Below are 17,847 nucleotides of genomic sequence, written 5' to 3'. Positions count from 1 at the left end.
ATGAGCCCCCTGTTTGGGACACAGGACCCTTCCTCACACCAGTTCCTCCAGTGCCTCTCTTAGAAAAAGGTAGATATTTTGTAAACCATAAGAGAGAATCTAAATACTAATCATAATTAACTAAGGAAAATAACATAGAAAAAAGAAAAGCAAAGAAGATAAGAGAAACAACTCATTAAATAAGGCTCTTTCTGAATTTAAATGGTGAAACGAAGGCAGAAAGTTCCTCCCAGGCACCTGCAGGAACAGAGCTGGGTTCTTTAAGGTTGGACAATGGAAGCTGAGAGCTTCAGATCAAGAGGATTCTTCAGGCAGTGGCTTCAGATTCAGCGCAAGCAGGAGTCTGAGCAGGAAGCAAGTAGTTGTCCAACAACATGTCCAGCCCCAGTCAGGCCAGGAAAGCCCTTCCCACCAGGTCCAACTCCCCAAAGAAGAATTTCTGTCCTGCTATCCCCAGTCATACATGATGGGGAATCTTCCTGACTCCCTATTCCTGTGTCTAGTTTCTTTGGTAGCAGTTTTCTGCTTAGACATTCAGCACCAGCTTGGCTTCCTCTTTCAAGTTCTTCTCATTTTTCTCTTGTAGAGTATTTCCACCTTTTGAGTTTTACTTCATTATTTACACTATAACAGATGACATAAACTTTTAAAAGTCATGTAATTGCAGCTGATGCCCAAAACATAAGATCTTGTATTTTGCTGAACTATCTTTAGGCCAATTTTGAAACCAAATGATGGAAAATATACATTTATCATTAAGAAGTTCGATCTTTATAGAAAAAAAATTTTTTTTTCTGTAAATCATCAGCTTTTTCTGAAAATCTGGAAACATATTCATAGGCGTGAGGGATTTTTTTAGAACAGTTTTTTATGAGGGAAAGTTAGTTTTTCCACATTTCAGGATTTACTTCTACTCTTGTCACTGACCACATTCCCCAAAGGATTATAAATCTTTCAGAATGAATACCAGCGGATGGGAGCCAAAATATTCAATGTACAGAGCCACAAACGTTAGCCAATTGCTATTCTTTAAATACCAACTATGTCGAAGGATTTTCAAATGTCCATTCTACTTTGACCAGATGCCATAAACATCTTACTGAAGAGAAGTAGTACAAATATGCAAATATGCTCCTTTTAAATTAAATCTCCCCGAGAATGTAATTAGTTGCCAATACTTATTTTCACATTTTATCACGGATTTACGTTTGTGAGGCTTTTTAAGAGCTGGAGGAAAACATAGTAAAGTATTATTTTACTAGCTTCTAAAGGGTTTTGAAGAATGCTTCCAATAAGCTTTTCCACGTCTTGAATTAATGCAATTCCTTTGCTAGTTGTCCTCCTTCCCCTCCTGCTTCTTAAACATCTCCAACTTCTGCCGGCCTTCAGATATTTTACAGATCATGTGCCTTTCCATGACCAGCAGGCCCTCATGTGTGGTTGCAATTATGCTTCAAACACGATGAGACTGGATGAACATTGCTTCTCACTTTTCTCAAAATTTCTTCTTAAAAAAGATGAATAGAGGATTTTTTAAAAATAATAAAAAAAATAATAATGTTTTCCTGGACTTAAATAAAATTTTTGAAATAAGTATTACCCCATCCAGTATAGAGTAATATCCTCCCTTACTGTTGATAAAGAAGCAATACACATTGCCTAAGTTGAGATGAAGGATGTATTCAGGAGTAAAACAGAGAGAGAGCTGCCTGAAATCACTTTTGTATTCTTTCATTCAGCAAATTTGCTTCTATTTACTTAGCTACTTGCCAAGTCTGATGCCAGGCCCTGGAGACATCCTGGGAAACAAAAACAGACTTGGGCTCTGCTTTTATGGAGCTCACAGTTTAGTAGAGAAGAACGATTTTAATTTTCTAAAGTCCATCCCAGTAAACGGAAACTTTAAGTCTGAGCGGTGCCGTAAGGGAGGGGGCACAGGGCCAGGGAAACCCACACCAGGGAGGCTTTAACTGGGCCAGGGGGCATCAGGGAAGGTTCCCCTGAGGAAAGAATGCCTGGGCTGAGGTCTGGACAGAAAGCAGGCTCAGGTGATTTCATCAGGCGCTGTAACGGCTTCGAGTAACCCAGTTCAGGAAAGGATGCCAGAGTTGGCAGATGGCACTGTGATGGCAGACATGCTCACAGGGTCATCCCTCCTGGCGTCCTGTGAGACCCAGGGAGACAGCACGGTGGGCAGGGCTGGCAAGGGGAGCAGAGGTCCCTCTGTTCCCGTCTCCACCGTCCACAGTCAGAAGGCGGCGGGTGAGACCTGTGACGCAACCATAACAGCCATCCCACTGGCTTCCAAGGTGCTCAGCAGTTTTTCCTCCAAACATGCCACTCACTGAGCGAGAGCCATGACCCCTGCCAACGACTGTTTATTAATGATGACAGGGGGGCAGGCACCCAGCGCGGGGCTTGGCCCAGAGACACTTTTCGTCTCTCAGGAGCTGAAATGGTTGAGAGTCAGGGTCCCGAGTGAGTGGCACAGAACCACATAAGTTGAGGTAGTAAAACATATCGCTTTGCCTTCTGTTTATTTGAAGACTGATTTTATGCTGAGATTCGGCACTCATAAACCTGAGCCGCAAGAGATGAGACTCAAAAGGAAACTGCAAGGATAAAGAGAAAATACTGTTCGAGAAGAAAAAAGAAATTAGGCTCAGATTGTTGGACTGCAGGCTTGCTAAGAATTTTATTTTATTTTTTTGGTTAGGAATGGTTAAGGAACAATGCAAGGATTCCCTACGCATTCTTTTTAAATCACCATGGAACGTTTACAGAAATTGATGATTTACTGGAATGTTACTGCAATGAGGAAAAGTCTGTAGGAAATGTAACAGTCTTTCTAGAAAGATTCACAAGAATGAACTGAATAATTATGATAATTAATAAAAGTAGCTCAGTAAAGTGAATGGATACAAAGGAAATATTCAAAAATGAGTAGCTGAGAATAACAAATCAAAATATGTAATTTTAAAAAAGTTCCCATGCCAGTATTGGCAAAATAATAGTAGTAAAAATATCTATGAGTGAATCTCACAAGAAATGTGCTGCAAATATATGCAGGAAAAGCTATGAAGTTTTACTGAAGTATATTAAAGATTAAATAAGTGAATGGTCATACCATATTTCCTAATAGGATAATTCAACATTATTAAAACTGTAATTTATCCAAAAATAATTTACAAATTAATGTAAGCCAACCAAAACCCTAGCAGCATTTTTTAGCTTTTTTTTAAAAAAAACTTGGTTCTGGAATCATTGTCAAGATGATCTGGAATGGAAAATATACAAAAAGTAGTTTAAAATATTTTAAGAAAACTCTCTGGCCAAATATTTAAATATACCAAAGCTATAATAATTAAAACAGCATGGGAATATCCAAATAAATCAATGTAGGAAGATCTGGACACAAACTTTTAAAGTGAAATGACAATATTTGATAAAAGAAGCAATTCAGATCACTGAAGGAAAGAGCGGATGAACCTGTCATCTGACTTTGACATATGACAAATTGAGAGAAATTTGCACATAACAAAGGATTAATTTGCATCAAGAATCAAAAGACATCCACACAGGAAAACAGGCAAGGTACACAATACAACTACTTGACATATGAAAACTGTATCAATCTCACTAACAATCAGGAACATGCAAATTCACATAAGATACATTTTTTACCCTATAAAACAAAAAAAGACTGCAGGTTGAAATTTATAACAGTAAATCTTAATCCTAGTTGAGTAATTTTAATACCCTGGGGAGATTTTAAAGACTATCAATGCCCAGACCCCATTCCAAACCAATTAAATCCAAACTTCCATGAATGGTACCTGGGTATCCGGTCTTTGTTTTGTTAAGAGCTGGGCTGATTTCATTGTGTGTCTGAGGTTGTAAACCTTTGATGTTATTACTGATAGAGTGTAAATGGATGTTTACTTTCTGAAGGGAGTTATCAAAAAATTTTTATGTGGTTGATTACTTTTCATTATATTTCCCTCTAAAATAAAATTTAAAAATGCAGTACTTCTCCAGCTTCACTGTGCACATATTCTTTTTTAAAAAACATGTCTTTACTGAGGTATAATTGATATGCAAAAATACTATATATATTTGATGCACTCAATTTAATGAGGATGGACACATTCATATACCTGTGAAACCAGCACCACAATCAAGACAATTAATATACTCATCAACTCCCAAAGTTTCTTTATGCCTCCCCATTTTTTGTATGCTAATAGAGCATGGCAACCTGCTCCAGTATTCTCGCCTGGAGAATCCCATGGACAGAGGAGCCTGGCAGGTTAAAGCCCATGGGGTCACAGACTTAGACATGACTGAAGTGACTCACACACAGCACAACACAATGTGAGATCTCCCCCTTACATTTTTTAAGTGTAAACAGCATTGTTAACTACAGGTACAATGTTACAGAACTTGTTCACCTTTCATAACTGAACTTTTACACCCACTGAACAACAACTCTCCATTAGAACTATCAACATTTGAAATGTGCGTACTCTTTCACGCAAGCAATTCTATTTCAAACAATTCATCCTATGGAAACACATACAACGTTAAAAGCATACGTAAAAATATTTGTGGTTGCATCGTCAGAACAAAAGTTGATTTGGGGAGAAAACCTAAAAGGTTACCAACAAGGGAATTGTTAAATTACTGATATATGTATAATGAAATACTATGGCGCAATTAAAAGGACTAAGGTAGATATGAAAGATCACCAAGACAGAGTATGAAATATTAAGACAAAAGGTACAATGTAGAATCATAGTCTGACTGCATTTTACATATGAAAGTTACATATGTGTATGTATATACACAAACATCTGGAGGGCGTTCACTTTTATTCTTTGGCATGGCTTGAATAGGTACAATGAGCATGTCAATGTGTTATTTTATAATACTCTAAATACAGAGGAGATAAAGGATGGCCCAGAAGAGGTACACAAGCCTCTGCCAGGCTCTGTGTGTCACGGAAGTATCAGCAGGGCATTGCCAGCCAGACCAAGAGCTGGATTAGGATCCACAGCCCCTGCCAGCAGGAAGCTCAAAGGCTAGTGGATGAAAAAGGGACGGAGGATTTCTAGATATATGTGAAATGAAACATCATTTATACCAAATCTGGTACCTCTTACTCCTCAACCCCTACACTTAGAAATTCTTCAGCATTCAAACTTCTGTAACATGTGTTTTTAACCCAAAAAAGTGAAGCAATCCACTGGATTACATAAATCAGGAACTAGACAAAACTTCTTTTCTCTATTTAGCCTCTCAAATAACTTTGGGTTGGAGGCATGCTTTGAGGAATAAAAAATATTGTTGTTGCAAACACATCAGTTAGCAAATTCCCTGAACAGATCTGTTACATTTTCAGATCATTACACAAAACTGCCTTAGATATCAATATTCTTTCTATTCAAAAATCATACGAATTGCTAGATGGCAGTGTGTATGCTCTAATTATGCTCTAGCTGGACTAGTTAGTGGTACATGTTCTTGAGAGAATGAATAGAGTTAAACCTTAAGAGACCTCCCTAGAGGTTTTTCATATTGTCATTTTTCAGTAGTTAAGTGGATGTGATTGCATAATGTGAGCTAGGAGCCATATATATGGTTATGATTCAGTGGTGTATTTACCATACCCATATAGTTATCTTTGCTTTTTCTCCAATCTTTTTTATTTATGATTGCCCAGAGGCAAAGCAAGTTTAAAGCTCAAAAACTGAAAACAAGTTACTGTTGTATCTGTAGAGCTCAGAGGGCAAGGCCCGTTCACCACTTCCACCGTCTCTTCTGCTATAAAAATAAAAGATGACTAATCCTTCTTAGTGGGCATTATACAAGTCACACATCTCAATCTGAATAAGTAAAATTCTTACACTACACTATTTAGGGGTTTCTCTGGTGGCTCAGACAGTAAAGACTCTGCCTGCAATGCAAGAGACCAAGGTTCGATTCCGAGTTGGGAAGGTCCCCTGGGGAAGGGAATGGCTACCCACTCCAGTATTCTTGCCTGGAGAACCCCATGGACAGAGGAGTTTGGCAGGCTGCAGTTCATACAGTTGCAAAGAGTTGTATACAACTGAGCCACTAACACTTCCACTTCACATTATTTAAGAAAATGTAAATGCAGACTCTGCTGAGTAGGAATTTCATTAGAAAATGGAATTGAAATATCTTCTGATGACTATCAGGTAACTTTTTTAAAAGTCCTCCCACTCTTTTCATCTTGGAGACTATTTTCAAAATCAACTCATAACAGTGTCAAAACATATGTATTAACTTAAAGCATGTTTCTCAGGAAAATGGCACTAATTTTCCTTCTCAACTAACTGGAGTTTATCTGGATGCATAAGCAGTGACCACTGTTTCCCATTTTTGGAAGATTCTTTTTAATAATAATAACACTGCTCTTTCACATTCTTTTCCATCTCTTTAAGTAAAAACCTAGCGCACTCTGATCCTGCCTCCCAAAAATGAACACTGAATTCCTTTGTGCAGAAGTAGTCCATGCGTAGTCACTTACTCAGAGTGAAAAAAAAACAGAGAGAAAATAGGAGTGTTCAACAGTGAGGCCTTTGGGTCCCCTGGGCTCTGAGCTTCTGGACAGAGGGACAGAGCAACCAGGCAACGAGCAATAACCATAGACCCTGGACGCCTTCCCGGCCCACAGCCACCTTCTGTGTGGCCTGGAGTGAAGTATTTCTCAACTTTTCCACCAATGAAACAGGGATCACACTACCTGCCACTCCATCCCCAAAACCAAGTAATGGGAAAGGAATTTAATTAACTGTAATTGACACAAAGTACATCAAAATTCCTCTGATGAAAAACTATAACTCCCAGCTTCCACTTAGGAGAACTCTTTAACCAATGAAGGTCGTGTGTGTGTGTGTGTGTGTATGTCTATGTGTGTGTCTTAATCAATTGGTGGAAGATCATGCAGGAACTGAGCCCCACAAATGCAGTCTTTAACAAAGGTTTTCAAGTCTGAAAATGTCTTTGCCAAGAATACTCCTCCAGAGAGGAAATCGAAACATTCCAGGGAAGGAGCCTGGAAAGTCTCTTCAGAAGCCTCCTGGGATTTCTGATGTGACATCCTCTATTAATAGATGTTGCCCTGAAGTAGAGTCTTTGTCACTGCTGAGCTGGGGAACCACCGTGTATCTTCACATCTCATGGCCTGAGGATTCAGAGCTTCTGGATACATAACAGAAGAAGAACCAGCAAGATCCTTGGCTCACATGAAAGGTGAAACCCACACAAGTTTAACCACATAAAATAAATAAATTAGTCACTAGCTCTCGCCACACATCATGGATGGCAGGAGAGGATTAATATGTGATGCCCTGCCATGATCATAAGCTGTCACTCAGCAGTCCATGCCAGCCACTCTCTGCTGACTGACCTGTGATCAGATGCCATGGTCACCCTTCTAGAACTTGGGAACAAAGTTTGCCCCAGCATCATACTCTAGGCTGCTACCACATTTCTGAATTTAAAAAGCCCTTCTTTCCCCAGCCTTCATATATCTAGCTCTTCACAGTGTTAACATGTAGGAGTTATCAATTGAAGAGAAAATGACTTTAAAATAAACATTTTTTTCTCTTATTGTTTCAAACTTTAATTTTTTGTCTTCCTTTAATTAATCTTTTTAATCCACTAACTGGTTGCATAAAATAACCAAATAAAATGTTACCCCTTTTTTAAAGATTTTTTTTAATGTGGACCATTTTTAAAGTCCTTATTGAATTTGTTACAATATTGTTCGTGTTTTGGTTTTTTGGCCACAAGGCAATGCGGGATCCTAACTCCCTGACAAGGAATCAAACCCACACCTCCTGCATTATAAGGTGAAGTCTTAACCACTGGACTGCTAGGGAAGTCCCCAGATGTTACTTTCTTTAAGATTAAAAAAAAAAAAAAAAAAAAGACCAAAAAAGCAATCTGCTTATAAGGTGGCAAACTAATATTTAAAGGCTACTATTTAACATAAATATTTTGATTCATAAACAGTGTTGGTTGTATGTACTAATTCAAGCACTATAGCTTCTGATTAGCTTGTTAAGAGGTCACGTTCAATCACGAATAAAAAGACACAAACAGGCTCATCTGCTCCACATTTTCCTAAGCCTTTCATTCCTCTACCAAAAACGTAACCCCATTTCTAACCAATAATTGGAGCGTCAACCCTTTATTTCCAACTACTGTATGGATCTTTCTATTTGGATATTTCACTCTCTCCAAACTTAATCTGCACCACCCCAGACCCTCCTGAGAAACTGGCCTGCCTTCTCTCTTGGCCCTTTCCTGACTGCTTCCAAGAACACTACCCCATTCCACGGCCCCAACACCCTCCATCAGGGCCACAGGTCACTGGCTTCCGGTCTTTCCACTGGGATTCATTTTGCAAACCACCTGCTGCTGAACTCGGCTTTTTAAAGCAATGCTTTTGTCTGCGTGTTTCCCCAGGGTGGACCTGGATCAAAACCTCAGGTGCAGAAACAGTCATCCTGCAGGGAGGAGTTACACCTGGGGAAGTGGCCCTGGGGAACACACCCTGGATTCCTCCATTGGGGCAGCAAGTACTCAAGAGTAAGTCCAGAGGAACAAAGCACTTCCCAGTAGGGCTCCAAATCTGCTTGCTAATGTCATCCCAGATGAGCCTGGAGCTGCGGGGGCAGAGGTCTTATCCTCAAATGACATCCTTCCAAAATGCCCACAGAGTAGATAAAGCAGGATTCTAGAGCCAGCCTCTGAGATCCCTTCCAGCTATCTAAAAGTTCACCAACCATTTTCTAGTCTTCTCTATGTTCTCTTGAATTTCCCAATCCTATAGTTTTAAATTCCATATCCAAACCACCTTCAACCCACAAAGAAATGGATTCCAACAGGCTTTCAATTCTGGATCCAGAAATTCATTCTTCAGTTTTAAGGATACTTACACCAAGGCAGTTGGAGAAGGCAATGGCACCCCACTCCAGTACTCTTGCCTGGAAAATTCCATGGACAGAGGAGCCTGGTAGGCTGCAGTCCATGGGGTTGCTAAGTCAGGCACGACTGAGCGACTTCACTTTCACTTTTCACTTTCATGCATTGGAGAAGGAAATGGCAACCCACTCCAGTGTTCTTGCCCGGAGAATCCCAGGGACAGAGGAGCCTGGTGGGCTGCCGTCTATGGGGTCGCACAGAGTTGGACACGACTGAAGTGACTTAGCAGCACACCAAGGCAGTAACACTGTGTGGATCACAATAAACTGTGGAAAATTCTGAAAGAGATGGGAATACCAGACCACCTGACATGCCTCTTGAGAAACCTATAATACAGGTCAGGAAGCAACAGTTAGAACTGGACATGGAACAACAGACTGGTTCCAAATAGGAAAAGGAGTACGTCAAGGTTGTATATTGTCACCCTGCTTATTTAACTTATATGCAGAGTACATCATGAGAAATGCTGGGCTGGAAGAAGCACAAGCTGGAATCAAGATTACCAGGAGAAATATCAATCACCTCAGATATGCAGATGACACCACCCTTATGGCAGAAAGTGAAGAGGAACTAAAAAGCCTCTTGATGAAAGTGAAAGAGGAGAGTGAAAAAGTTGGCTTAAAACTCAACATTCAGAAAACGAAGATCATAGCATCTGGTCCCATCACTTCATGGGAAATAGATGGGGAAACAGTGAAAACAGTGTCAGACTTTATTTTTCTGGGCTCCAAAATCACTGCAGATGGTGACTGCAGCCATGAAATTAAAAGACGCTTACTTCTTGGAAGGAAAGTTATGACCAACCTCGATTAGCATGTTCAAAAGCAGAGACATTACTTTGCCAACAAAGGTCCATCTAGTCAAGGCTATGGTTTTTCCTGTGGTCATGTATGGATGTGAGAGTTGGATTGTGAAGAAAGCTGAGCGCTGAAGAATTGATGCTTTTGAACTGTGGTGTTGGAGAAGACTCTTGAGAGTCCCTTGGACTGCAAGGAGATCCAACCAGTCCATTCTAAAGGAGATCAGCCCTGGGTGTTCTTTGGAAGGACTGATGCTAAAGCTGAAACTCCAATACTTTGGCCACCTCATGGGAAGAGTTGACTCATTGGAAAAGACTCTGATGCTGGGAGGGATTGGGGGCAGGAGGAGAAGGGGACGACAGAGGATGAGATGGCTGGATGGCATCACTGACTCGATGGACATGAGTTTGAATAAACTCCGGGAGTTGATGATGGACAGGGAGGCCTGGTGTGCTGCAATTCATGGGGTCACAAAGAGTCAGACACGACTGAGCAACTGAACTGAACTGAACAACAAAGCAGAGGTCCCCAACCTCTGAAATCTAATGCCTGATTATCTGAGGTGGAGCTGATGTAATAATAATAGAAATACAGTACACAATAAATGCAGTGTGCTGGAATCATCCCCAAACCACCCTCCCATTCCTGGTTCATAGAAAAATTGTCTTCCACGAAACCTTTCCCTGATGCCAGAAAGGCTGGGGACTACTGCACTAAGGCGTATGAAATGTAGATCTACTTATAATTATGATCTTTTAACATTGTATATCATGTTACTAAAGAGTACCTACATGCATGTGTGCTAAGTCACTTCAGTCATGTCCGATTCTTTGCGACCCTATGGACTATAGTCTGCCAGGCTCCCCAGAATCCCCAGATGGGATTCTCCAGTCAAGAATCCTGGAGTGGGTTGCTGTGCCCTCCTCCAGAGGAACTGCCCAACCCAGGGATCAAACCCTCATCTCTTACATCTCTTGCATTGGCAGGTGGGTTCTTTACCACTGATACCACCTGGGAAGCCCAAAGAGTACCTACTTATATTAATAATATTAGAATACTTGTGATGAAGAAATCCACATTTCCAAGCCACAACAAATCCCCCAACTTGCCTCCTATCTCACAAAGGTGTTCAATACATTTCTGATTTAGAAATGAGTAAAACTTGCTGTATTTTTAGTGTTAATGTAGGGTATAGATCTTAACAACTGTCTCCCCCAATCACTGATACTCATATATAGCAAAATATTTTCGTTGCAAGATTTTGAAGCAACCATGAATGGGGAGAAGATAATATTCATACAAATGTGGCAAGGAAACAATACGTCTCCAAGGAGAAGGGGTCAAGAAAGGGAGGAGAAGGGGGAGCAAGAGAAGGTGGAGAACGACACCAACAGCAGAGGGAACAGCACTATTCTCAAGGACCTGAGAGTGAAGGATGGTCTGGACCCTTGGGAACCTCATTTTGTCACTGTCCCTCCTGAGCAAAAGATTGAGAGGCAAGCCTATGCTCACTTGAAGACATCCTGCAAGATTCAGAAACGAGATTAATCAGCTGTAGCTAATGAGATAGACAAGCTGTGAGAAGATAAGTACAGAAGGTAGCTGAATAAGGAGCTTATTACTTCATTTAGAATTGAAGCCCAGAGTCACCAGAGATGTGGGGGAAAAGACATTGGAAGGTTGGGGAATAAAAATGCAATGTATCCATTAGTTTAAAAATTAAATTGTGTTCTAAAACTCCAGATTAAAAGAATATACACAAATGTAAAATGTCCAAGTCGAAATGGATGTGTGTCAAAGCCAAATTATTAAAGACTTAGTCCCTTTATCATGTGCCAAGATCTGAGCTCATAGCTCTGGATAAATACTAAGCTGTATCACTCATTTACTTGTTTGGCTATTAATGAACTCATCAAAACTTTTTCAACAGTCACAGACATTGCTGTACTTGGAAAATGGTAAGTGAAGAGTCAGGTCAACATGAACATTCTAAATTTACATAATTTTGTAAATTACTGTATCAGATTTATTTATTTTGAGATTACCTAGAGACGTTCAAATTTGCATTTCATAGATTTTTCATATCCTTTTGTGTCTCCACAGACAAACATTTATCTGTGTTGAAAATCCTGAAAGCTTTTGTAGATATACTTTTTATTTTATTGGCTATGTTAAGAATATTTACCTGTGGGGAACTATAATAATTTCAAGCCATTTACTGTCTGGCCAAAAGTATCACATTTGCACATGAGTTACTGAGGGGTAACTTGTGTGAGTTTGAGTAGCACTTCATCAATACACGCTTTCCTGAGCTGTTCTGGGAGCGCAACAGTGCATCTCTTTTTGATCCACCACTATATGCATTTATCCCAAATAGTTGAAAAATGCAAGCTAGTGACTCAATAATGAGACACTCTTAGCGGTGTTCATGGGGAGGATACTGTGGAGGACATGGGGCACCACCGACCCACTGTCTGCCCCCTTACGCCCTTGGGGAGGAAATTCTTTCTGTTCTTAGCACCAGGATCAGTTACACTCATTGGCAAGGGGGTTGTTTTTACCTTATGATGGAAAGAGTCCCTCACTGTATGAACTCACTGTATTTCTTCCTTTTATTGGTTACCAGAATCTTAAAGCAAAAGCCAAAGACCATCTGTGCGGGTCATTAGACTCCCCACCTTATGTTGTTTATAATAATCATGTGCAATAGAAAGATTTATCATTGCTAACAGGGGCTGAGCCCTTCGTGCTAAAGCACTTAGATGTGTTAGATCTCACCTAATACTAATAATAATCCTAAAAGGTGAGATCTTTTATCTTGCCATCTGGAACAATTAGGAGACCAAAGCTTACAGAGGATGGCCAGCACCCCCAAGGCTGCTGAGATAGTAGGCGGTGGAAGCCCAACTCAGTTGAAGACTTGTTGACATCGAAGGTTGTGTTTCTAACTGCTCCATTATTCTGCCTTCTGACCTGGCTGATGCTTCTGCTGTTTGGACTCTTTATCTCCTTTTATTAATGAAAAAAAGTTAACAGACCCAAATTCTATGCATAAACACCAGGGCTCTTCTACATCTTCTTCCAGAGGCCGTGTCCAAGCCCCAGTGCCTGACTCAAGTGTTGGTGGCAGAGATCTCTGTGGCCAGAGTGTCCTCAGATAACACACTCCTTGTGCGTAGAGGCCATGGGTAGCCCTGTGACTCAGGAAAGGCCAGGAAGGTCTCCAGAGTCTGGACATGGCTGCCCTGCCTGCAGGACTGGCCACTGTGCTGATTGGGTGGTTTGTGCACAAAGACTCCTGCCAAGGTGGGGGCAGAACTGTGGGACTGAAACGTCAGCCTGTGCTCCACAAGACTGCCTCCAAATTCCCAGCAAATGTGAATCTTCCAGATTTCAGAATAAGAAACTGGAATTCCCAGCAGTGCTCAGGAATTCCTGAAATCATGTTATTTCATATGTGTTGCTAAATTTTATTTATTTACATGCGACTAAATAGTAAGGATGACTATAATGGTAAATTATTTCTGTAATAAACCACAAGTCTTTTTTGTGATAGAAACACTAAAAATTTCAGAGGTTTTTTGTAAGGAAAAAAAACACTATACATATTACAATCCCATGTAAAAGTGATCTCCACCTGATATTTGATAACAGTAAACACTAGAAGAGGGAATATCACACAAAATAAATGGTAAATAAAACCCATTTAAAAAGTTGAAAGAAAAAAGTAAAATATTTAACATTTATAAGATATTCTTAAAATACAATTTGAAAATACACAAAGCAAAGCATCAATTGTCCTATCCAACAGTCTTGATTTTTATTTCAGTACAAATATGTCCGATGTTAAAAAACTTTTTCTTTCATTTTGCATTGACAGCAGTCAAATTGTTAAGAAGCTTCCAAAAGCAGAGCCAAGGTGGGCATTAGGGTTTTCTTCATATACCCTCATTTTCTTTTTCAATGACGAAAATATTTTATCTGCTTGCCCTGATTCTGATTTAACCATTGAGGATAAATGGTTTGCTAATTATCATTAGCTAATCAGATCGTTTGCTAATTCAGATTTTACATCAGTTTCTGGCATCATGATGGACTGTTGCACAACCCACATTCACATCTTCCTCACTTTGGATTTCTTCTGTTAAATTACTAGCAAAGAACAAATTGTAATACACAGTATACACAATACAGTGAATATTTAAACACTGAAAAAGTGTCCGAGTACATCTAAATGACTTACCGTTGAGATTTCCAGCAAGTTCGGCAAGGCTACAAGAATCACAGGTCAAAATTTCACATTTAATGACTTATTTTGCTTCACAAATTTATTATTTCTTAGAACAGCACTAATAGGACTTGTGTAAAGGATATGATGCATATAAATGTACCATTTATTTTTACAAGAATGACTCACCATCCTGCACGTACACATTCAGAGCACGGCAATAAGTGAGGCTGACCGCCTGGGCTGAGACCACTTATCTCTCACTGGCTCCTGTCCTGATGCCTGGAAATGTCTACCTCCACCTTTGATTCTGCTGCCAGAATTTTCTTTTTCTAAACTTTATTGAGGGATAACTGGCAAATATAATTGTATATCTCAGCAGTCCCCAACCTTTTTAGCACCAGGGACCAGTTTCATGGAAAACAATTTTTCCATGGACCAGGAAGGCGATGCTTTTGAAATGATTCTCATAAGAAGCATGTAACCTGGACACCTCACACGCGATGTTCACAGAAGGGGTCGCACTCCTATGAGAATCTACTGCTGCCACTGACCTGACGGGTGGCGTAGCTCAGGTGGTAATGCAAGCGATGGGGAGCGGCTGTAAATACAGATGAAGCTTCACTCACTAGCCTGCTACTCACCTCCTGCTGTGTGCCCAGTTGCTAACAGGCCATGGCCTGATACAGGGGACCCTGATACATTGGGAATCCTTGGTATATCTCATGTGCACAGTGTGTTGCTTTGACAACCACAAACACTGTACAATGATCACTAAGATAATCAACTTGTCCTGCTCTCCATGATGTCAGTAGATTCCTTTGAACCTGTCATGTCTTCAGGAAGATTATCAAACTTTAACTGTCAACTTTAATTCTAATTTCCCATTTTCCCAATTTCTTGACTAATTTTTCTCAGGATTCAGGAAAACATAAAAGAATTCTCTGAGACGTGCTTAGAATTGCAGCTGAGATGATGCCAACAGAGGAAGTGGACATATTTTTCTTTTAGGAAAAACTTTTTTAGCTTACTTATACCTATCAGATTGCTCACCTGGTGGGAGGGAGGAGCTTTTCTGAATTCATGAAAATATGCATATAGGCTGTTTGAGCTGTCAGCTTGGGATGACCTCAAAGATACAGGAAAAGTACCCTTTAGTAATTTAGGAGTCATGTAAATTTTTTTAAATATGCAAAGCCTAGCAAATGGAGGAGGACAAGCTGAGGTAAGTCAGAGTGTTGTTTTCATAAGGACTTCTGGATGGTAACTTTAGACAGGGCGTAGCTATTACCAAGATTCACTGTCCAACATCAGAAATTAATATTGATCTGGGTTTGAGCAAATCATTTTCCTTGCCCCACCCTTATTTGAGGACTTAAATACAATATTATATGGGTAATTTATTTATTATTACAAAATGTTTTTACACATGGCATCTCACTTAAGAGAGTAGCAGAAACAGACCAACACATGTTTTAAGTACCTACAATGTATCAGACACCACACCACATCTTTCACCTGTGTTTTCTCAGTCCTTAAAATAATCCTAGAGTGGATATTACTAATTTTACCACATGGGTCAGGAAGATTAAGGCTGCAAACCATACTTTTCAACAGTCACAGATAGTTAGCAACACAATCTAGAATTCAGTCTAAGTCCAACTTCAAAACCCCTTGCTCTTTCCATCATGCCATACTGCTAGTCCCACAATGGTGTAAGTCACAATATCTGATGGCTGCCATGGTCCACTGCCTTCTCCCCACCTAGGGGAGAGGGCTGGTACCAGGCAGCCCAACTGCTCCATGAGGACAAATCTCACTATCCTCAGAGTAATAAGACCTTCCCATGTGCACACTTAAATAATAATAGGGATAGTTACTACCATTACTTGAAAGAAATATATAGTAAACTTGAAAGCAGAATATATATTTTTGGGAAAAAATTTAAAATAAACATTGCAAATACAGTATAAAAGGTTTCTCTCTCACCTTCAAATATTTCACCAGCTTCTGAATTTGCCAATATTCTGATGGCAAATCTGCATTTGCTTCCTGACGATGATCAGGTTGTTCTTCATCTTCCTCACTTTCTGAGGAGCTGTCACTAATAATTTCCTCAATCTTTTCAACACTCTTACTAGGAACAACAACATATAATAAGTATGTTTATGCTACAGTATGCTTATGTTACTATTTCAGCAACATACATTGAAACATAAACTATGGATAAGATACCAACACCATCTGAATTGTGGAAGATCTTTGTTAACATCTACATGAGGGGATGAACAAACACATGCCTTTATAGCAGGTGCATTTCAATATTATTGCTATGGTACAATAATAATAATAAGAAAGTAGTAAAAAATGAAAAAGGTATCAGGTAAATGACCTAAGACTCCCACTTGTCATAGTGATAAAATAACTTAAATAATGGGTGGCTATTTATATTTATGTGTCTTCCATTTCTTTACTTGAAATTGAATACAAGTGAAAATTCAGTCTTCCAGCTGCACTGGCTACGCTGCAATTGCTCAACAGTCATGTATGTCTTGGCGACCACACAGGACAGCTCAGGAATAAACCATTTCTATTACTGCAGGAAGTTCAGTTGGGCAACACTGCCAGTGCCCCAAAGGGAAAGGCATTTTTTCCCTTACCAAAGAGACTTCACTTTATTCCGTCCTGCTCTGAGGCTTTTAACTCAATATCAAGGTCATGGACACATGGAACATATTGAATTCACTCTTATTTTCTTTCTTTCTCTCTCCATCCCCCCAGATGTGCTCTCCATAAACATCTTTTTTATTATTTTCTTTTTCCATTTGGAAGCATAGTATAGGAGGACAGGTAGTTGTCCAGTTTCATTAATTCTAAAGGTTCTATCATTCTTTTAATTTCTCAAAGACGTTTTGGCACAGAGAGCTCCAATTCCTGTACTTTCAAAAGTCAGAATGGTACAACTGTGCTCTCTGAGCCACAGTGCGGTGAAATCCTGAACCGAAGTGCCTGGTCCAACTAAACAAGACACATGAACTGAGTGTCAGTTTTATGTATTCTCTTGTCCAAACGATGTCAGGAAACCTGAATTGGTTACAGAGGAAAATCGGATAGATCAGATTAGTAGACCTGGAAGGCGTTATACTAGGTGAAATTAGTCAGAGTAAAACAAATACTATATCACTTCACTTATATGTGGAATCTCAGGGGAAAAAAAAAAAAAAGGCAAAAAACAACCAAATTCATAGAAATCAGACTTGTGGTTATCAAAGTTGGAGGGAGGAGAAATTGGAGGAAGAAGGTCAAAAGGTACACAGTTCTAAGATAAATAAGTACTAAGGATGTAATGCACAACATGTTGACTACAATTAACACTGCTGTGGGGTGTATTTGAAAGTTGCTTAGAGAGTAAATCTAAGTTCTCATCATGAGGAAAAAATTACTTGTAACTATATAAGGAGATGAAAGTTAACTGAACCTATTGCAATCATTCCTATATATATATATATATATACACACATATATATATATACACATATATATATATATAATTAAGGGGTACACCATAAGCTCTGACTGTGTAGATCACAACAATCTGTGGAAAATTCTTCACGGGATTGGAATACCAGACCACCTGACCTGCCTCTTGAGAAGTCTGTATGTAAATCAAGAAGCAAGTTAAACTGGACCTGGAACAAAACACTGGTTCCAAATTCAGAAAGGAGTATATCAAGGCTGTATACTGTCACTCTGCTTATTTAACTTATATACAGAGTACATCACGCAAAATGCCAGGCTGGA

At 39.6% G+C, this 17,847-nt stretch overlaps 1 protein-coding gene across 1 annotated transcript in view; it reads right to left on the bottom strand.

Annotated features, from left to right (window-relative positions):
- Window positions 1-17,847, bottom strand: part of ODAD2 (outer dynein arm docking complex subunit 2) — a 156,643-nt gene that overhangs the window by 96,128 nt on the left and 42,668 nt on the right. The window contains exon 9 of the mRNA XM_055544025.1: window positions 16,036-16,183. Within this exon, the coding sequence (XP_055400000.1) occupies window positions 16,036-16,183 (148 nt within the window). The remainder of the gene's footprint in view (window positions 1-16,035; window positions 16,184-17,847) is intronic.

Source organism: Bubalus kerabau, chromosome 13 (genome assembly GCF_029407905.1).
Source record: "Bubalus kerabau isolate K-KA32 ecotype Philippines breed swamp buffalo chromosome 13, PCC_UOA_SB_1v2, whole genome shotgun sequence".
In the NCBI taxonomy this organism is placed as follows: domain Eukaryota; kingdom Metazoa; phylum Chordata; class Mammalia; order Artiodactyla; family Bovidae; genus Bubalus; species Bubalus kerabau.
This window is presented reverse-complemented; position numbering and strand designations above follow the sequence as displayed.